This window comes from Macaca fascicularis, chromosome 13, assembly GCF_037993035.2.
Source record: "Macaca fascicularis isolate 582-1 chromosome 13, T2T-MFA8v1.1".
Classification (NCBI taxonomy): Eukaryota; Metazoa; Chordata; class Mammalia; order Primates; family Cercopithecidae; genus Macaca; species Macaca fascicularis.
Genome location: NC_088387.1, coordinates 67,975,733 through 67,998,661, shown reverse-complemented (window position 1 = coordinate 67,998,661; position 22,929 = coordinate 67,975,733). Strand labels below are relative to the sequence as shown.

General features: G+C 39.1%; 1 protein-coding gene across 3 annotated transcripts in view; it reads right to left on the bottom strand.

Moving 5' to 3' along the window:
• Positions 1-4,026: 4,026 nt before the first annotated feature.
• Positions 4,027-22,929, bottom strand: part of PSME4 (proteasome activator subunit 4) — a 107,403-nt gene continuing 88,500 nt past the window's right edge. For all 3 annotated transcript variants that reach the window (XM_005575883.4, XM_005575884.4, XM_074011799.1), the window contains 6 exons: positions 15,604-15,732; positions 14,315-14,470; positions 9,303-9,465; positions 6,747-6,880; positions 6,084-6,222; positions 4,027-5,548 (listed from right to left, as the gene is read on the bottom strand). In XM_005575883.4, the coding sequence (XP_005575940.1) occupies positions 6,088-6,222; positions 6,747-6,880; positions 9,303-9,465; positions 14,315-14,470; positions 15,604-15,732 (717 nt within the window). In that variant the 3' untranslated portion in view covers positions 4,027-5,548; positions 6,084-6,087. The remainder of the gene's footprint in view (positions 5,549-6,083; positions 6,223-6,746; positions 6,881-9,302; positions 9,466-14,314; positions 14,471-15,603; positions 15,733-22,929) is intronic.

Genomic DNA, 22,929 nt, shown 5'->3' with positions numbered 1-22,929 from the left:
GCGGGCGCAGAGGCGCAGTCACGGAGACGCCCAGGGCACCGCCCCCTCTGCCGGACACCGGGCCTGGCGCCCGGCCTGCGCCCCGCACCCTCCGCGCCTCCGCCGCCGGCCTCCCGGGGCCCAGAGCCCGGACACTTCCGCTGCCCGCCGCACGAGGGGCGCTTGAGCTAGAAGGTTTTTCAGGCTCGCGGTTTTGCTCTTTGGGGAACTCAGGCTTCCTGATATAGCCAAAACCTGAAACGCAGAGCAAAGTGGAGTGGGAAGGAAGGGAAAGATAGGGGTACTGATGGCACGCAGGGAACCAGGGAGGTCTTTGCGGGCCTCCCTAGGCTGCTTACCCTGCCCGCAGCCCACCTCCTCCTCGTTCCCCGAAATTGGCGGCGGCTCCAGTTTGGAACTTTGAGACCTAGATTTTACAAATCAAGTCATTGTAATATAATTTAAATTAAACCAATTTGAACTTACCTAAGCTCTCTTAAGGTTTTAGTGAATTAACTGAGGGAACTCAGCAAGGGGACTAATTGGCAGGAAACATGAAAAGTATAAAGAAACTACCCATGCAAATAAAACGACCAAGCCCGGGAATCATGGATATTAATGTATTACTTAATACTATGTTGAATGTAAAAAATCTTGATAAATCATAGTGCAATGTATAGGCTAATTTTAGCAAGCAAAAACACAAAACTAAAACTATCATCCTCTCTCATTCTTCTAATTCATACATGTCCAAAATAATGAACTCCTAAGATAGGTTTTAGTCTGAACAATCAAGTAACACTCCTAAGTATGTCTGCTATTATGGGTACAAAATAAAACCAGTTAAACTCTTCCTCCTTCAGTATCCCAACCTGGCTAACTAGGATCTTACTACTTTTCTAACCTCAGGGATGCTATTTAGAAACAGAATGTTATTTGAAGGCCCTTTGCTTCATTCACTCTGGTTACCAGAAAACCAAAGTTGATTCTGTTCAGATAAAATACTTAGAATGTTGCTACTGGATTCTTCATTTAAGCTAACGGTTTATCTTTTTAAAACAGAACTAACAAGCATCAAGTAATTTAATTAATGCAATTTCTTCAGTTCCCTATGCTTTCATAAAACAAACAAAAAAACCCGAAAAAACAAAAAACATGAAGAGGCTGGATAGTTTATTATTCAGTCCAGGAGCTGAGTATGCTATCAGAATTCTGTTTAGAAATAACTTCAATAAAGTTTTCCAGCTTCCACATATTCCACTTCCCAGCCACTTGCAATGAAGCAGTTCCAATGTATGCTGTCAATAATGGGAACCTTGAGTCCCACAAAAAAATCAACAGAAAAATACTCATTAGCATTTGGAGTGGGAATTCTGATCAAAATTACATACCTCTCTATATAAATTAGCTACTGCATAAATAAATGCTAGTCCATTTCCAGGCATTTGGCTATATGAATGGAGATTACAATAGGTCTGGGCTGGATTGAGACCATCAGAGTTACAACTACCGGAGAAATGGTCTCAAACTGAAAACAAACAAAAAAACCACAAATCATAAAGGATTCTACAGATGAAGAGGAAATCAGGACTTATCAAAGTTCCAGAACTAGCTAGAACCATTCAACAAGGCTAAAACTAGTATATCTATAAAATCTATAAGTGAGCGAAATTGGAAAAAACATTGGTAGTAAAAAAATGGAAAATCTGCAAATAAATAAGCAGGGCTAATTATAGATCATGAATTGGCTATCAATCTGCCCTGACACTAGCATTCTTCTAATACACTCTTATTGCAATGCAAATTGACACATGTGCACTTTAAGGAAAACAGCATATGACAGCTGTTAAAATGGTCTTCAAAAAAAAAAAAAAAGTTCTTGACCTAAGCATCTCTTACTCCTTGGAACTGCTCCAACAAAAGAAGAGTTTTAAAGCATAAAGGTATGAAAACGTGCACTGTGGTGTAATTTGTAGTACAGGAAACTGAAAACAACCCTGATGTTAAAAAGGAGCACTTAAAACAATCAGGATATACTAAGAGACAAAGTCTACAAAAACAATTACAAAGACCATGTAGAAGAAGTTACTTTTCCCATGATGACAGGTCACGATTTTTTAATTTTTTTATTTTTGTGAGACAAGGTATCATTCTGTCACCCAAGCTGGAGTGCAGTGGCCTGATCTCAGTTCACTGTAACCTCTGCCTCCCACATCAGCCTCCCAAATAGCTGGGACTATAGGCACGCACCACCACGCCCAGCTATTTTTTTCCATTTTTTGTAGAAATAGGTCTTTCTATGTTGCCCAGGCTGGTTTCAAACTCTTGGGCTCAAGCGATCCTGAAGTGCTGAGATTACAGATGTGAGCCACTGCGCCTGGCCAAAAGTTAATTTTTTAATAAAACAAAATTGCTCTCTGGTCCTTCTGGCCACACTACTAATTACCAAAAGTGCCCTGCAGCTTAAAGGGCTTGGTAATGATAAGCATTTCAAATATTTGAAAACAACTTTCTCATATATTTGCAAGTAAACTTAGTCATTTACATTAATAGGTGAGTTAATTTTCCTCCTAAATTTTGAAGCACAATCTGCAGTCTTTGCTTTCTAAAGGATCCATTCAGAAACTAAAGATGTATTTGACCTTATAAAAATACATACAGGTTTTTTCTTCCCCTCACTTCTCATCCACCCTTATAGAGCGGCCCATGCTCTCTTCCATGCCCAGTCAACAGTGACTTCCAAACACAGGTCAGCCTCGCCCCTCCTCCTCTAGTAAACCTTGTTACCACCCTTAACACAGTTCCTGCGGTCCTTCTCATGCTTTTTAATGCACCATATACATTTTAAGAACTATCTCAGACCATATAAGCCATGCAACTCTTTTCTCCCCCCCTTCTCCTTTTCCCTCCTGGTAAAAAAATTCATTTTTCCTATTGGTAAAAATTTAATTCACAGGACAATGTCACTGGGGGAAATATCAAAGTAGTAAGCAACTTCCAAACCCAGAATCAGAATGACCTGGGAGCATGTTAGGCACTCAGGGTACCCTGTTTTTAGGTCTGTGGTGGGTTTTGTGTGGTTCTCAATCCTAGCTGAACAACTGAATCATCATAGAGCTTCTAATATTGTATGCCTGAGCACCCCTGCCAGAGAAGTTTTCATTGAGGAACAGAGAGGGCACCCAGTATCTTACATCTTTTTTTAAAGTTCCCATCTACGAACCACTGCTAAAGCAGTTTCATACAGCTTAATTAGAAAAAGCTGAAGTGGTCAACATACAATGTAAAGCCTCACTTCTCAATGTGTGGCCTCAGGCAGGCATTGATATCATAAAGTGGGAACAATGAATTCCAAGTACATTCTAACAAAATCCCCTCATGATTCTCAGGCACATCAATTTAAGAACCAATCACTTAGGACCAGGCACAGTGGCTCATGCCTGTAATCCTAGCACTTTGGGAGTCTGAGGCAGGTGGACTGCCTGAGCTCAGGAGTTTGACACCAGCCTGGGCAACATGGTGAAACTGTCTCTACTAAAATACAAAAATCAGCCGGGTGTGGTGGTGTATGCCTACAGTCCCAGCTACTCCGGAGGCCAAGGCATGAACATTGCTTAAATGTGGGAGGCAGAGGTTGCAGTAAGCTGAGATTGTGCAATTGCACTCCAGCCTGGATGACAGAGCAAAATTCCGTCTCCCACACCCCCACACAAAAATAATCAATCACTTAGGTCAGTGCTAGGTGAACTTTCTGTGATGATGGAAAAGTTCATCGATGCTATTCAGTGTGGTAACCACTAGCCACAAGTGGCTAAAGAGTATTTAAAATATGCCAGTGAGACTGAGGGAATAAACTTTTTATTTAATTAAATATAAACAGTCAGATGTGGCTAGTAGCTACTGTATTGTACAGAGCAGACCTAGAAAATTTATACTGATCAGAGGACATACATTTACAGATAAAAATCTACGGCTGCAAAATGAAATCCACAGGAGTCACTGCCTACAGAACTGTCTTCTCCTCTTAATGAAGACAAAAGCCAGGTGTTAAAAACAATCCATTTATTGGGTTTTAAACTAGTTACACAATTGAAATCAATTTGGCACTACTTTATACAGGGATTACGCCTGTGTATGCTGACACTTAAATACTGTACCAGGACCACTGCTGTGCTTAGGTCTGTACTGAGTCATTCAGCATGTAGATACTAAAAATATACTGTAGTGTTCCTTTAAGGAAGACTGTACAGGGTGTGTTCCAAGATTATATTCACCGATTTGTGAATTATTTCAATCTAGAAGATACCTTTCACTCTATAAACTTGTCATACGCAAACATGTGGTGTTAGCATTGAGAGATGCACACAAAAACGTTACATAAAAGTTCAGACATTCTAATGATAAATGAACTGAAAAAAAGAGAAAAACACCACATCTCAGTTTTTATAACAAGGAAAGATAAAAGAAAATAATTTAAAAACACAAAAAATGGCATTCAGTGGGTACAAAAGCCCAAAATCACTATAATAAAGAACTACATGTGAATCTTTACAAATTACACAATGATGTTGTGTAAAAGGTTGCATCTGTACAAAGTCTTGCCAATGCTATCTCTACAGTTTATACAATCTTTTACATTTATATAACATATATTAAACAAATCAATTAAATATCAAGCCTTATTAGTCTCTCAACGATTCTGCAGGCAAAATAAAAAGGGAGAGAGAACAAAATAAAGAAAAAAAATTACAAAATTTCCACAAACACAGCAGTCTTCCATTTAGGTGAAGTATAACAATTTTCAGAGGGTCAAAAAATAGTTGTAAAGAATACAGGGAAAAACCAGCCAGTCAGGGTTTTTATTGTTGTTGCTGTTTATTTTTAAAATCACACATTGAATACACACAACAATCAGAAATTTCTTCACCAAACCCCCAATTTTTTAGCAACTGGCTCTATTCAGCACCAAAAACTCCAGTCTGTGGGAAGTGCGCAGACACAGACTTCACTTCTGTGTCTTGGTCGAGCAATCCATCAGGTCATTGGTTAGGTTCAGGACTTGCCCTCTTTTCCTTCCCTCTTCATGGCTCTCCAGACCCAAGGTTCTCAAGGCTTCAGATTTATGGCCCACAGCCCTACTACCATCTAAATCCAGCAGCCATTTGGGAAGAATTGAAAATAACTTGAGAAGAATGAAATGACAGGACCTGTGTGACAGATGGGCATTCTCCATTCCAAGTCAACTGTTTCTTAATGAGTTCCGAGACTCTGGTCTTGGATGCCATGATCATACTGGGTAATTATTTCTAGTCTGAGACTTTGTGACTTTGTCAGATGCCTCAAAAAAAAAAAAAAGTGATCAGTATTCTGGAAACACTTCCGGACAAGTTAGGAAATCAAATGGCAACTGAGAAGCTGTGGAATGCACACTAATGAGATCTAACACAGAAACCACCAAAATGATGAGAGCTCAGCAGAGGCAGTTTTAAAACTTGCAGAGAGCCACCACAGATGGTACCTGAGGGTGTGGAATTTTTGATGAAAAGAGCCTGAAGTGAGGACTAGTCATCTGTATCAGGGAGGAAAAAATTTCAATTAGGTAACAGGACATCCAACTCTAAAAGCCCAATACATGAAATTTTATTCTTCCTATTCCAGTAGAAAGGCTCCCTCTTTAACAGAATGGGTGTAAGAATCCAGATGAAATGTTCTCACAACTTTCTAGAACCCAGAGTCCTCAGGGCCACACAAAATGTCCCAGTCCCACCCAGGAGGCAACTAAGAATAAGATTTATTTTCCTTTATCTAACTATTCCCAGGCTACTGACACCACTCATTTACAAAGGTTCAAAAGCTGTCACACATTTTCTCTGCTTTATACCTAAAGCAAGGAGGCACAGAAAAATTCTCATTTCCAATGGCTGTGGCAAAAGCCATGTTTAAAAACAAACAACCCCCACCATCCAACTTTATCTAAACACTGACATCTAAGAATGTCAGCAAAAAGAAAAAAAAAAACAATAAATACCTACTTCTCAGTCACCAAACCAATGACATTTGCCTGAGGATGTCATGTCTTTAAATTCAGAACTTTGCCAACTTACCTTTCTATGCATAATAGCATGGTGACACAAGAAGATCGGTGAGAACAAGCAGTTGGTCATCAGTGAATTGCTGTTTGTGTTCTTGCCAGTTGTCATGGTGAGTCCTTCGGAAATTGGATAAGGTTTTTTTTACAGTCATCTGTAAAGTAGACAATCCACATACGTTTTTAACCTCTCTGGACAACCAGGATCATAGGTAGGATATTTTTAGTTAAATTACCATCCCTCTAGACTTCAGATCTCACACAATACCAAATGCTACAAAACCAAAAAGCCGATGAGAAGGACAAAGTCAATGGTCTTTTGAGTTACTAAAAATGCCATCATAATTTCCGATTTAATACTAGCTTCCAGTAAAATACTTTGCAGTGCTAGAAAAATAGAAACATAAAATTTATCACAGCTATAGTGACAGTACTTTACTTCCATTGAACTGGGAGGGATAGAAGCTACAATAATTTCCTGACTACCAAAAGATCTCAAATATCCATGGCAGCAAGGTCTCTGTAATTTTTAAATAATTACTGGTGAACAGACTGAGCCCTGGCAGAGGCAGTAGCTTTATGAAAGCAGTTAGTTCAGAGTGTATAGGAAATTATTATTATGGTTTCTTAGAAAACATCACTGATACTACATGTACAAACTAATAAGGAAGAACTGTACCTCAATAGGCTGAGGATCATTTAGATGTGCACTGAGATTCATGAGGAGCTGGGGCATCCAGGTGGGAACATCATAAGGACTAGAAAGAACACATGCGCCAAGTCCTAGCACCCCAGCATGGCGTTTGACCAACTCTGCAAAGAAAACAGCAACATATGTGCAAATATTTACATGTCTCTAATGCAGCTGTGACAGTGAAATAAAATTAGTTTTCAATTATGTTGTTTTCAATATGTGAATTTCTGCATTTAAAATGAATCTACATGTATACACATCAAAAACTTGATTTTGAGGCTAAACTAAAAATAATACTGTATTTAAGAATTTGTCAGCCGGGCACAGTGGCTCATACCTGTAATCCCAGCACTTTGGGAGGCCAAGGTGGGAGGATCACTTGAGGCCAGGAATTTGAGACCAGTCAGGGCAACAAAGTGAGAACCTGTCTCTCCAAAAATACATTTTTAAAATTAGCTGGCAGTCAGGCATGGTGGCTCATGCCTATAATCCCAGCACGTTGAGAAGCCGGGACAGGTGGATCACCTGAGGTCAAGAGTTCAAGACCAGCTTGGCCAACGTGGCGAAACCCTGTCTCTACTAAAAATACAAAAATTAGCTGGGTGTGATGGCATGTGAAGTCACAGATACCCAGAGGCTGAGGCATGAGAATCATTTGAACCGGGGAAGCAGAGGTTGCGGTGAGCCAAGATCGCACCATTGCACTCCAGCCTGTGCCACAGAGCGAGCTCCATCTCAAAAAAAATTAAAAAAACAAAAACAAAAACAAAATTAGCTGGGCATGGCAGTGCATGCCTGTGGTTCCAGCTGGACAAGAGGCTGAGGCAGGAGGATCGCTTGGGCCTGGGAGGTCAAGGCTGCAGTGAGCTATTGTTCAAAACCACTGCACTCCAAGGAGGGCGACAGAGCAAGACCTTATCTCAAAAAAAAAAAAAAAAAAAAAAAAAAGATTTTTTCAAGACTTCCATAGTTGTTCATCCATGACAGCATAATTGTACCTAGGCCAGTACAATCCCGGATTCTAAAATAATCTCCAATCAAAATTAGCTTTTTTTTTTTTCTGGATGTGACGACCCTACCCAGAATACATTGATTCATTAGTTAACACATCATGTATGAAGAAGGTCTATTTCTTAAAACAGCGAATTGCAGCATGTCTGTATTCTAAAGGGTCTCTATTCTTTCTGTAGTGCTGTAAGTTAAAATCGTTTCAAATTCTCAGTTTCTCAATAAAAGTGTGTATATTCATGTGTTTTAAAACATATTACATGTGTATATGTGACACATGGAAAACGGAGTTGAAGGTAAGGAAAAGAGAATTTGGCCTGGTCAAAATTGTAAACAATATCATTTGGTGTAACAAAGACCTAAAAATACTTTGGCACTTTATCATTTAAAAAATAGAGTTCTCAGGCCGGTGCTGTGGCTCACGTCTGTAATCCCAGTATTCTAGAATGCCCAGGTGGGTGGATCACTTGAGGTCAGGAGTCCAAGACCAGCCTGACCAACATGGTGAAACCCCATCTCTACTAAACATACAAATAATTAGCTGGTGTGGTAGTGCGCGCCTGTAATTCTAGCTACTCAGCTAACAGAGGCATGAGAATTGCCTGAACCCAGGAAGTGGAGGTTTCAGGGGGCCGAGATCATGCCACTGCACTCCAGCCTGGGAGACAGTGGAAGATCCTATTTCCAAAAGATATGTATTATAAAATATGTTTATATTATATATAAAACATATATATGTATATCCCAAAAAGCAAAGATACTAGAACGTACATTGATATTTTATTGGATTCTGTTACTAGGTAACTTTATGACATAATTAAGACACTAATCAGCAGTAAAAGTTTTATATTCTAAGCACTTCCTCTAAATTCAATAAAATGCCTACTTACTATTAATCTTTTTATGTATTTTCTATTAGGATTATAGTTAACGTGGCAAGATGCATCTTTGTAATCACATTCACATTTCTCTTTAAACATGACATAGTAGTCAGATCTTATTCTCGTGTTTAACTTGTGTCTATATTCAACTAAGGCAGCTCCTGCAATGACTCTGCACTCTCTCACCAAAGGACTAATGAAGGACCAAATAATCCCCTCTCTCACCAAAGGACTAATGAAGGACCAAATAATCCCCATCTCCAAATCAAAACAAGGCTTGCTTTGTTTAGTTTTTTCTGTCAGTACATCTCCATTTAAGTTCTAAATTCCAGAAACAGGTATTTCAGACCCTCCAAAATAACTAATCTGAGTATCTCTTTTATGAAGCTATTCTGGGTGGAGGGTAGACTGATTACAATAGTTATTAGGTAGCAGTTCTACAGGTTCCTTTGTACTTACCTCAATTTTAGCTTTTCTACATTCCCAAGTCCTGCTTTCTATATGCAAAATTCCTCAAAAGTAGGGAAAACTTTTCCCAATACCTAGCATAGACCTGGGCACATACATACAAGTATTCAATAAATATGAGTAAGCCTGGTTAACCCTCATTAATTCCCAACAGGATATGAGTGTTTTCTACCAGCAATGTTACCTGCAGAAGGAATGGTATCTCCTACAGAACCAGGGTCTCGCTTTCTTTTCTTAGGTAGTTTTGTTTTGCAAAGTTGCTCAAAATGAATCTGCATAGGACTGTCCATGGTAAGGAAGTTACACTGTAGCAGACCACTTAAGGTAGTAGCAGCCATTTCTCGAACCTGTAGATATAATTATGTCTATTAGAACTGACATTCTAAGTCTGAGGGAATAATGGAGGATAGGGGGTAGTGTGGGAACTGGGGTGAAGACCTTCCCTGAAATTACATGCAAATTTTGTGTATGCTCTTTGGCAGTTTCTTAATAGAGATTTCAGCAGATTCTCAGAGTCTGTGGCCTCGTAATGGATAAAAACTACATTAGGGTTATGAGCATAAACTTTTACCTCTTTTAGAAAAATTAAATTTCTCCATAAATTATCTTCCCTACTGATAGCTCTCATCAGGGCTATAACTGTAAAAGCAGTTCCAGAGCCTGACATTAAGATCAAGTTTTCCCAGACTACATCTCTGAAGGCCACTGCCTTAGCTACTTTTGTTAGTAACAAAGCACAGACCAACCTAATTTCTGTAATTGGCATACATCATAGAGACTTATATCCTGTTTAATTCTTATGAATTTCACAGGCTGCTGTCAGATTGTAAACACAGTTTACACAAATACTAAATGAAGCGTGTACACAGTTCATTTCAAATTGGAATGGTAACTCAACTTTTTGGAAAAAAAGCAGTAAAAGGCATCATTTCACATATAAATTACAAACATTTATGTTTAATGTTCATAATACACAATGATAATTTTAAAAAACAGATGTTTTGCTCTGTTGTATTCCTTCAAAAGGTTTTTCGTAAGTTCATCATCATAGTCTGTCGAGTACATAACGTTCTTTCCTGCGTCCGTTACAATAGCATATGAAATACATTGTAAAATGTTTTACTGGTTGCACTATTTCCTATAAAGCTTATATGCCATAATTTTTCTTTTCTTTTTTTTTTTTTTTTTTTGTTTGTTTTTTGTTTTTTTTTTTTTGAGACGGAGTCTCGCTCTGTCGCCCAGGCTGGAGTGCAGTGGTGCAATCTCGGCTCACTGCAAGCTCCGCCTCCCGGGTTCACGCCATTCTCCGGCCTCAGCCTCCCGAGTAGCTGGGACTACAGGCGCCCGCCACTGCGCCCGGCTAATTTTTTCTATTTTTAGTAGAGACGGGGTTTCACCATGGTCTCGATCTCCTGACCTTGTGATCCGCCCGCCTCGGCCTTCCAAAGTGCTGGGATTACAGGCGTGAGCCACCGCGCCCGGCCTTCTTTTTCTTTTTTTCTTTAAGACGGAGTCGCGCTCTGTCGCCCAGGCTGGAGTGCAGTGGCGCGATCTCGGCTCACTGAAAGCTCCACCTCCTGGGTTCACGCCATTCTCCTGCCCCAGCCTCCTGAGTAGCTGGGACTACAGGCACCTGACACCACGGTTAATTTATGTTTTTGTATTTTTAGTAGAGACGAGGTTTCCCCAGGATGGTCTCGATCTCCTGACCTCGCGATCTGCCCGCCTCGGCCTCCCAAAGTGTTGGGATTACAGGCGTGAGCCACCGCGCCCGGCCTCCAAAATTTATTTTCATAATTAACTACTGACTAGATTACTTTCATATTTTCAGTACTATGCTATCAATATTTGTAATTTGTGTAACCTTTCATATTATAGTACATATTTTCACTCTGTGTTTTTAAGTTTTTAGTTTCTGTAGACATGGGTCTCACTCTGTTGCCCAGGCTGGTCTCCAACTCCTGGGCTCAAGCAATCCTCCTGCCTTGGCCTCCCAAAGTGCTGGGATTACAGGCGTAAGCCTCCGTGCCCGGCCTGCAGTATATTTTCTTAGAATAGATTACGAAAATTGGGATTAGTAAATATAAATATATAAACAATTTTACTGTTAATTTTATGGCTATTTATTGCTTTTCAAAAAAGCCAGTGCTAACATATAATGACACAAAACTTAAATGTGAACTACCCATTATACTTTACACTGCTTTTCATTACTACACATTTTTGTTTTGTGAGGGGAGGAAAACACTAAATTAGGAGTAGGTAAAAATGCCTCATTGTTTCAAGTTTGCGTTTTCCTGGTTATTGGGAGGTGTGACTTTTTATTGCTTATAGCATGTAGTGTCTTATTTATTGCTTACAGCATGTAGTGTATACATTATTATAATACCACTACCACTCTAAGTAGTCAGATCTGTGCATGTTTTGATGTGACATCTATTAACTCAAAGCCTTAGAGAGTCATTTCTGCTTCTATTATGTTCCTATAAATAATATCCAAATCCACTTTCTCCTAATTTATTTTTTAAAATGCGGAAGGGGGCAGGGGTTGGCCGGGCATGGTGGCTCACGCCTGTATCCTAGTACTTTGGGAGGCCGAGGTGGGTGGATCACCTGAGGTCAGGAGTTTGAGACCAGTCTGGCCAACACTGTAAAACCCTGTCTCTACTAAAACTACAAAAATTAGCTGGGCGTGGTGGCAGGTGCCTGTAATCCCACCTATTCAGGAGGCTAAAGCAGGAGAATCACTTGAACCCAGGGGACGGAGGTTGCAGTGAGCTGAGATCGCACCAGTGCACTCCAACCTGGGCAAAAAGAGTGAAACTCTGTCTCCAAAAAGTGGGGGAGAAGGTGAGTCTCTTTACTATATCAAAAATATACTGTAATATGAAACGTTTTAATTTATTTTTCCCTTACTCTAAATTGCTAACAAATGATCCCCAACACCTTCAACTGATTTATGCTGTTTTCCAGTGACAGGGTCTATTTCTGAGATATTTTACTCCAGGGTACGTGTCTATAATTAATTAACTTTAAAAAGTGAGGAAAGAATAGATTTAGCCTTCTCAGCTAAAAACTTACTCTTTTCCTCTATTTCTAATAATTTTCCTTTAAATACAGTAAGGTTTCTTTCTTTCTTTTTTTTTTTTTTTGAGACGGAGTCTTGCTCTGTCGTTCAGGCTGGAGTGCGGTGGCATGATCTCGGCAAGCTCCACTTCCCAGGTTCACGCCATTCTCCTGCCTCAGCCTCCTGAGCAGCTAGGACCACAGGCTCCTGTCACCACACCCAGCTAATTTTTTTTGTATTTTTAGTAGAGACGGGGTTTCACCATGTTAGCCAGAGTGATCTCAATCTCCTGACCTTGTGATCCGCCTCCCAAAGTGCTGGGATTACAGGCGTGAGCCACAGCGACCAGACTAAATACGACCAGACTAAATACCGTAAGGTTTCTTTAAACAGTTCTCATTTAGATAACATTGTTTCTCCCCATACTATCAACGAATAGAAATTAGCAAATTATCACTGTTTTTTGGTATTACATGTTGCTTTAAAAAATGATAGTTTTCATGAACATCATGGTTATGTTTACATAACAGCTATGTTTAAACCTCTATATGGAAGAAAACATAAAAATAACTTATAAGGTCAAGGCGGGTGGATTGCTTTGAGCCCAGGAGTTTGAGACCAGCCTGGGCAATATGGCGAAACCTTGCCTCTATAAAAATACAAACAAAGGAATTCGATGTGGTGGCGAGTGCCCACTGTCCCAGCTACTCAGGAGGCTGAGGTGGGAGGATCACTTGAGCTCAGGAGGCAGAGGTTGCAGCGAGCCATAATTGTGCCACTGCACTACAGCCTGCACAACAAAGCAAGACTCGGTCTCACAAAAACAAACAAAAAACAAACAAAAAAAAAACCACCCCACCATAAAAATGTTCTAAAAGAAGCTCCTAAAAACTACATTTTTAATGCAAGTGGTATAATAATTAAAGTTAGGAGACAATGACAAGGTTTCAACCTTTCCACTCCTTTATGTTAGTTTTTAAAGAATACAATAAGAAATTAGAAAAAAAAAAATCACAGCTGTAAATATTTTAATTGAAGCCTGTTAAGAGTTGTTATAACCAGTCTGTGAGTACTACTGGGACTAGAAAATATCCACTCTCAGAATGTAAGAAATATAAATAGGCTCATTAGGAAGGTAGAGAAATTTCCATTCCTACTTTCCTGTGAGTAAAATCTATTTTCAACTCGAATAAGTATATAAAATACTATGAGTACTTTACTACAAGAAAAAACTATGAAGTCCATAAAACAAGCAACATTTTCACCAAAAATTCAATGACATTTTCTTCCTTAATGCCAACTTAAAAAGTAGTATCTCATGCCATATTTACTGCCAACATGCTTCTTACATTAGGCTGTATGGGATAATACATTATCTTTTTGTACAAAACATTAATGCAACCTCACCACAAAGTTATCTTTAATTTCTCTACCAAAGAAAAACAAAAAAAGGACAGCAAACCTATCTTAAGTCTATTGGATAGCAGCGTCTATGTGTAGATTTTTACTCCCTTTGAAACTGCCATCGTGCACATTCTCATTAAGTCCTTAAAAATCAGTACAACTAGTGGGACAATTACAGTTATCATCCCCAATTTCTCATAGTTAAGAAAATTTGGGTTCATGAGTATTATTTGCCCAACTGCAAAGAAAACAGAATGAAAACGTGCCCAATTTTTCTTCCATTTGTATTATAAGGAATCATGATTAGGGTATCAAAATTACTCACATAGGGCTACGTTAAAATTAAATTTACTTTTATTTAATTTTTTTGAGTCAGGGTCTCACTCTGCTGCCCAGGATGAATGCAGTGGTGCAATCACAGTTCACCGCAGGCTCAACCTCCAGGCTAAGCAATGCTCCGACCTCAACCATCTGGATAGCTGGGACCACAGGCGTACACCATCACATCCAGCTAATTTTGGTACTTTTTGTAGGGACAGTCTTGCTACGTTGTCCAGCCTGGTCTTGAACTCCTGGCATCAAGTGATCTGACTGACTCAGTCTCTCAAAGTGTTGAGGTTATAAATATAAACAATTGCACCTGGCCACAAATACTTATTAAAAAGGGAACCATGATGGTTTCTTTAAATTGACTGAATTTCCATTTTCTATAATTTAAATTTTACCTCTAGTTGTTCGTCCTCCAAAAGACTTATAACCAGCCACCTGATATCTTTAACTGCATCTTCATTGTTTAGGAAAATAAAGAGGTTATAAAATACCATGGTCTGGAGGTAGGTCAGTATTGTGTATCGTGCATGCCAAGAACTGCTTCTTGCTGTCTGTGAAGGAGAAATAAACGATAAAGCAGTACTGACGAGAACATGAGGTGACAGATAATGACATTACATACAAACAATGTAATATTCTAATTTAACTCTATTTTCACAGCTACAGCTAGGACAAGCTCATCTTATATTTCCCTATAAAAAAAGGTTGAATGAGGCCAGGTGCGGTGGCTCACGCCTGTAATCCCAGGACTTTGGAAGGATGAGTGAGGTGGGTGGATCACCTGAGGTCAGGAGTTCGAGATCAGCCTGGCCAACATGGTGAAACCCTGTCTCCACTACAAATACTAAAATTAGCTGGGTGTGGTGTCAGGCACCTGTAATCCCAGCTACTTGGGAAGCTGAGACAAGAGAATCGCATGAACCTGGGGGGCGGAGGTTGCAGTGAGTAGACATGGTGCCACTGCACTTCAGCCTGGGCAGCAGAGCGAACTCTGTCTCAAAAACAACAACAAAAATACCCACACAAAGGTAAAAGTCAATTTCACAAGAGATAATCAGTCATGATTAATGGCTCCTAACTCCTCTGAGGATGGCACATTATTTTACTTTTGGTAGCAGCAGTATGGTCTGGAAAGCAAATGATTAACAACTACTAAATTCTACTACAAAGAAATACCACTGTAGGTTGTTGAAAATATTTTCCAGTGTGTTACCAAATTTAAAATGAAAGCTATGGGAAGATGTCCACTTCCATATAACATGTGTAATGTCTGGAAAAAGCTGACCATACGGTATACTAACAATGCAGGCAGAGAATGTACAGTCAATATAGGTCTCTCTAGAATAGACCAGGTAACAGAAGTGAGCAAAACAAAGGAGAACTGGTAGAAAGGAACCACCATCCCCCTTCCTCATAAGCACTTTTTATCCAAAGCACTTAATAATGAATTAGCTCTCTGCATATTTTTGGCTTGAGTGACTTGCCCAAAGTCACCGAAGGCGGTGGCAGAGCCAGGCACAGAATCTAGGTCTGTTTCTTTGGTCAATATATATGTCTTCTCTTACACTAAAAGAAAATTCAAAACAAAAGCCAGGCGCTGTGTGCACTGCAGCTGACTATGAAATTCTTAGAATGGTAAACCAAAATCCTAATCAAAAGACATAAATAGTATAAACACTCTTACTTGTTTTAGCACCTGAAGTACCAAAGGCACTTGATGAGGGTAAAGCAACCCCTGAGACATTAACGATAAACATAACTTTGCATCTCTTTTCAGTTCATCGTAGCTATTGTCATTTTCCACTGGGGCAATCTAAAAAACAATGTAAAAAGGACAAAAAGGGAAAAATAATTGCCAGTAAGTACAAAGGCATCCTACATGAGAGATAATACATCTTTACTTTAAACAATTTTTATGGAAAAGTTCAAACATATAGAGAATAGTAAAATGAACCCCCAGGAGCCAATCACCTCTTCAATAATGACAAACTCATAATCTTTTGTTTCATTTTTTTGCTCCCCTCTGACTCCCGTTCCCCAATGAAATTATTTGAAGCAAATCCCTATTTTATCCTAAATATTTTATTATATTATTTCTAAAAGGTCTCTTAAAAAAGAATCATGTAATGGACATCATCACACATAAAACTTCATTACAGTTATAATATAAAATATGTAGCAGTACTCAGATTTCCCCAATTACCGCATTCATGTGTTATTACAACTGGGTTTCTGAAATCAGGTTTAAGATAATGACCATATATTGTACTTACTTCATATGTTTCATAAATCTCTTTCAACGCATATATTCTCCCTACTATCTTAAAATCCCTTGCTCTGTATTTTTTTCCTTGAGAAAAAAGGCTGTGTCTGTTGTTTTGTAGTTTCCCCCACTGTGGCCTTCCCTGACTGCATCCCTGCAGTGGTATTCCTTGGCCCCAGTAAGTCTTATAAATTGGCTATTAGATGTAAAGGTCTGACTTTATTGAGGTTTACTTTTTTGGGCACAACATAAGTGGTGCTATGTACTTCTTTCATTGATACTTAGTTTTGTCTTTCTGTGATAATCCATTACAAAAAGAGAGATTTGCGAAATGGTCATTCCTTCTTCATTATTAGCTAGAATACTTATATATATATAAAAGTTTTCCCTCATTCCAAATAATGATTTCCTGTCTGTCCTCCAAAAGTAAATAACAACTTTTAAAAGATTATCATTATGAATTCCAACAAATCTGATGGCTGTAGCCGCTGTCATTCTTTTTTTTTTTTGAGACAGGGTCTTGCACTGTAGCCCAGGCTGATGTGTAGCGGCACAATCATGGCTCACTGTAGCCTCAACTTCCTGGGGTCGGTGATCCTCCCACCTCAGCCACCTGGGTAGCTGGGACCTTAGGTACGCACCACCGTGTCCAGCTAATTTTTTTTTTTTTTTTTTGTAGAGACAGACTCTCACTGTGTTGCCCAGTTTGGTCTCAAACTCCTGGGCTTGAGCAATCTTCCTGCATTGGCCTCCCGAAGTGCTGAGATTACAGGCATGAGCCACTGTACCCAGTACCCGTATTTGTTTTCATGAAGAAATCAGGTTTGTCTGGTACCATACTTTGATTATGAATGTATGCTGTTTAATGCCTTAAATTCATTTTAAATATTTTTAAAATATACCCTTGTACATTCAGTAGGGGAAAGTTTTAATAAAGTTTGCTAAGGGACTCTGGGGTGCTAAGTTGGAGGGATCTCATGAGGCCAGCATGGATAACAGAGCAAGATCCTGTCTCTACAAAAAAAAAAAAAATTAGCTAGGCTTGGTGGCACATGCCTATAGTCCTTGGGAGGCTGAGGTGGGAAGACTGCTTGAGCCCAGGAGTTCAAGGTTACAGTGAGCTATTATCACACCACTGCACTCCAGCCTGGGTGACAGAGTGATACCCTGTCTCTTAAAAACAATAACGTTTGCTAAGGGAAATTATTTCTACCAAACACTGGACAAACTATCATAGTGAATTAATACACTCAGCTTTAAACTGTTGTTAAAAAAAATTATTCTGACATTTGTTAAAATCGTAAGGAAAACTTTATTCAGAGACATCAGGGGTAGGGGGATTCCTCCTAAACCAACTTAAAAGGATTCCTGCAAAAGGCAGAATAGGGTGATCAGATACCAAGGGTGGGGGATTCTTTCTAAACTAAATTAGAGACAGTCTTGCTAAAACTGGACCAAAGACAGACAGGCCAAAGACAGAGCCCAAGGATGAGATCTAGTCAGAAGGAGGGCTCACTCAGAGGAGCTGACTTAAGTTTGGTCAAGGAGAGTCTTTGTCATAACGAAGGCATGATTCAGTTCTTTTTTGTTATGGGTATTCAAAGACATTTCATAATGCTGAGTTTTAAATATTTTACCTCAGTTAAATATAATCCTTGGTATTTTAGAATAAAAATTATTTCTTTTTGCAAATTAAAAACATACTGAGTTATATGTTTTCACCTGTCCTACTGGGAAAAATCGGGATGTTTAATATCATACTGTAAAAGTGAGTCTCTGAGGAAATAACCAATAAAGAAGGGTGTGGAGCAGCGTCTAGCAAAAGCACATATTCATTTACTTTCTACTGGCAATGTATGTCTACCCTCCTATCTCAAAGATACACTAGCAAACATATGAAATGACTACACAAAGATCTACATTGTAGCACTATTTCAAAACACAACACTGGAAATAATTCAAATATCTATTGGATATGGAGAATGTCTGGTTAAATAAACTGTAGTACATCCTTGTAGTTTAGATATCCTATCATATGAATCATTCCTATTGTTATAAAGTAATCCCTTAAAAATCTCTTCAGAAAAGGCCGGGCGCGGTGGCTCAAGCCTGTAATCCCAGCACTTTGGGAGGCCGAGACGGGCGGATCACAAGGTCAGGAGATCGAGACCTTCCTGGCTAACACGGTGAAACCCCGTCTCTACTAAAAAAATACAAAAAACTAGCCGGGCGAGGTGGCGGGCGTCTGTAGTCCCAGCTACTCCGGAGGCTAAGGCAGGAGAATGGCTGAACCCGGGAGGCGGAGCTTGCTGTGAGCCGAGATCCGGCCACTGCACTCCAGCCTGGGTGACAGAGCGAGACTCCGTCTCAAAAAAAAGAATTAAAAAAAAAAAAAAAAATCTCTTCAGAAAAAAAGCAAAAGCAAAATGAAATAAGCGAACCTCACTGTTTATCTGGCTAGCAGAGACATACTTAGAGCAGTGACTTTTAAAAACAGCGTAATATATGCTTTGTGGGATGTATAAAAATCAAATTTAGAGTAACTGTCAACAGGAACCAAGAGTTTTCACGAGAGGTAAAAGATATAAAAATGCAAGTGGTTAAATAAAATCTTAGTAATTCCAAATTTGAATTGAAAATGTCAGTACGAGCTATCTCTCTTTAGAAAATGTGCTGTGTCCACCAAATAAGCCCAGAAACACTAACCAACTGAGTAACAATGAATATTCCTTGAGCCCAGAAGATTGAAGCTGCAGTGAGCTATGATCGTGCCACTGCACTCCAGCCTGGGTGACAAAAAAAGGAAAAGGAAATAACACTGAACATTAATTATTGAATATCAATTGGTGCGATGTCAGAACACATCATTTTTTAATCCCTGGCATGTGACCAAAATTACTTTATGAATTTAATTCAATCCCAGTAGGAATTGTGTTTATAAAGGTTTAAAAAAATTACAGAAGTATAAACTTGACAAGGAGATTCAAAATCCTGCCTTGGTGTGGGTGAGGAAGAATATGGTTGATGTAATTTAACCACATCTCCAAAATGGCAGGACATCCATAGAAAAGTAACTTAAGTTGGAAAATAAAAAATGAGCAGTATAAGGGTATTTCTTTTTTTTTTTTTTTTTTTGGAGACGGGGTCTCGCCTGTCACCCAGGCTGCAGTGCAGTGGCGCAATCTCGGCTCACTGCAAGCTCCGCCTCCCGGGTTCACGCCATTCTCCTGCCTCAGCCTCCCTAGAAGCTGGGACTACAGGTGCCCGCCACCACGCCCGGCTAATTTTTTTTGTATTTTTAGTAGAGACAGGGTTTCACCATGTTCGCCAAGATGGTCTTGATCTCCTGACCTCGTGATCTGCCCACCTCGGCCTCCCAAAGTGCTGGGATTACAGGCATGAGTCACCGCGCCCGGCCAGGGTATTTCTTTAGAGACAAAGAGGTGTGCAAAAGCTTGAAAGTGGTGAACGTGGGCTGGGCAGAGTGGCTCATGAGGATCACTTGAAGCCAGGAGTTTGAGAGCAGCCTAGTTCCAGCTACACAAGACACTGAGGTGGGAGGATCACTTGAGCCCAGGAGTTTGAGGCCATCCTGGACAACACAGTGAGTTATCATCTCTTAAAAAAAAAAAAAAAAAAAAAATGCAGATACATCTCTTTTGCCCAGCAATTTTACACCTAGGAAATATCCTACAAATATGCTCACATGTGCAAGATACTTAAGAACAGCCAGAGGTTCCATCAACAGAAAACTGGTTAAATTTTTAAATGATGGTACAATTTAGTCATAAAAAGAGGCAATTTTGTGTAATGATATGAAAAGATGGACATGATATACTGAGTTAAAAACCAAAATCACCTTGCAGAATTAAGTAATTGTTATTCATAAAACAATTTCACAAACACATTTGTAGGGTATAGCAGAGACACATTCATAGTCAAAGGTATAAAAGGACATACACCAGCAAAGTCAGGGTACAAATGGTAAATGCTCAACAGTTCACATCTCTAGGCATTACAGGTGGAGTTCTTTTCCTGGTCATTTTATTCACACTCACAGTAAATATGAGGTGATTTACAGTTTGGGTAGTTAACTGTGGTATAAAAAAGAAGATATTCATTTGCTGGCAAGGTCTATTATCACCAGAATTTAAGATGACTCACTCGTCTGTTGAATCAGCAGTCTCTCTTCCTATCATTATGGAAAAAATGTGTTTTTCTAATGAAATTAAGACACAATATTCTCAAGTACAGCATGGGTGAAAATGTTCTACTAAAAAGAGTAAAATCCTAAAATCCAATAGATAAATTTCACCAGATAGATTATATACTAAACTATGTTAACCAGTAGAAAATGCGGTTCATTTAGTTAGCAAAGGAATCACCATATATTTTTCTCCTGATTATTGAAAAAAAGTTTTTCTAAAGAAATACCATCAATGTGAGGTGACTGTATCCAATGTACCACAGTATCTGTACATTCTTCTCTAAGTTTCACATATGCAAAACTATAGTGGTGGATTTTGAGGAGCATTTTCTGAAGTTTGAAACTTAGGATAAAATACCTCTCCTCCCTCCTGACCACCACCATTTGAGCCGTTAATTGTTCCAAATTAATATTAAGTTAAAGATCAGTAAAATAATAATATAAGTATGTACTTTACCACTGTGCTTTCTGCTTTCCAGGTATGTCATTTCATCCTTCTAACAATTCTGTGAGGGATACTGATATTAAACTCCCACTCTTTATATAGGAGGGAAGTTCAGAAGCTTGTGCAAGGTCACAAAGAAAGCACCTGTCACAGGCAGAATTTTTTTTTTTTTAAACTGTCACCCAGGCTAGAGTACAGTGGCCAGATCTGGTTCACTGCAGCCTCCGCCTCCAGGGTTCAAGCAATTCTCCTGCATCAGCCTCCTGTGTAGCTGGGACTACAGGTGTCTGCCACCACGCCCGGCTAATTTTTGTATTTTTAGTAGAGATGGGGTTTCACCATGTTGTTCACGCTGGTCTCAAACTCCTGATCTCAAGTGATCTGCCCGCCTTGGCCTTCCAAAGTGCTGGGATTACAGGTGTGAGCCACTGTGCCCAACCTACAGGCAGGATTTTAAACTAGGACTCTATTTACCCGAAAGCCAGGACTTTGTAAGCTATTATTATTGGTTGGAAAACCTCTTCCTTTAATCTTAAGAATATGAAGACTCTTAGACCAGAATAGGCAAGTTTATATATAGATATATATAAATATAAATTTAATAAATATATATTTCAAGGTTTTTTATGGATATAAAACTGTTTTTTATGGGATAGGATAAATAAGATTTTTAACAGAACAGCCAATGTACCATATGTTTCTTACAACAATGTGTTAGCTGAAGTAGATCCAGCATTTTCACTTCTTGTGATTCATCCTATAAAAAACATGTGCAAAGTGCAAAAGATATATACAAGATGTTCACTGTATCATTAATGAGGAGGAACATGTCTACAGTGTTTACCATGTGCCTGATGCTGCTTTAAGCACTTAGCATATGAAAGCACCCTTTATTCTCTCAATTTAGGATACAATATCTTTTAATCTAAACTCTTGCTATTTGCTAATGGCAACTCAGGAAATGGAAAATGTACCTAATTCCTTGTTATCAGACTCAGCCACCCACTCCTCAATTTGGATAATGAGGAACACGTATTAACTCACTTAATCCTTGTAACATCCTCAGGATGCGTGGTGGTATTACCCCCATTTTACTGATGAGAGGGATAAAGTTCGGAGGGGTTGAATTAGATGCCCATGATTACATAATGAGTTCATGGCCCATGGAGATGAATTTGATCCAGGCAGCCTGGCTCAAAACTTCATGCTATTAATGACTCCACTCACTGCCTCTTGTTGTCTACCTAGTGAACAACTGTGATAAAACCAAAAATCTACTACTAGAGAGCACACTGGATATTAAATTCTATAAGCCACATAAGGAATAATACAGATATCTACTTACTGACGTGGAAAGGTACATATATTGATTACGTTCATAAAAGGGAAGCTGTAGAGCTACTGGCATGACTCTACTGAAAAACAACTATGTAGGAAAATAACATTTGAGGAAATATAAATAAAAAGAGAAATATATATAAATAGAAATAATATAAATAAAACTATGAACATTGGCTGTTATACACAATTAGTCTTGTCAGTCTATCTTATAGATTTTTTATGAGTATGTGCTGCATTTATAAACTCACAATAATTTTAAGCAAAAAAGATACATATGAGAAAGGTTAATGGTAATGGTAGTTTATGAATATTTCCTTCCAACTTTCTAAGTTTTCTCTCAATAGGCATTTATTTCTTTCTAAAAGGAGAGAATTAAACTTACACTGTTACTGAAATTTTCCACAAACTTCAAAGTAATGAAACTCATTTTTATTAAATTAGGAATGGGAGACCAAGCACAGTGGCTCATATCTGTAATCCCAGCACTTTGGGAGGCTATTGTGGGAGGACCACTGGAGACCAACCTGGATAACATTAGACCCCAACTATACAAAAATTTTTGAGAAAATTAGCCAGGCATGGTTGGTGTACACCTATAGTCCCAGCTACTCAAGAGGCTGAGGCAGGAGGATTGCTTGAGCCCAGGAGATTGAGACTGCAGTGAGCCATGACTGCACCACTGCAGGGAGACTGTCTCAAAAAAAAAAAAGTGGCGGGCAGGGCGGGGGGCCCAGGTGATAAGCTGCCATCCACT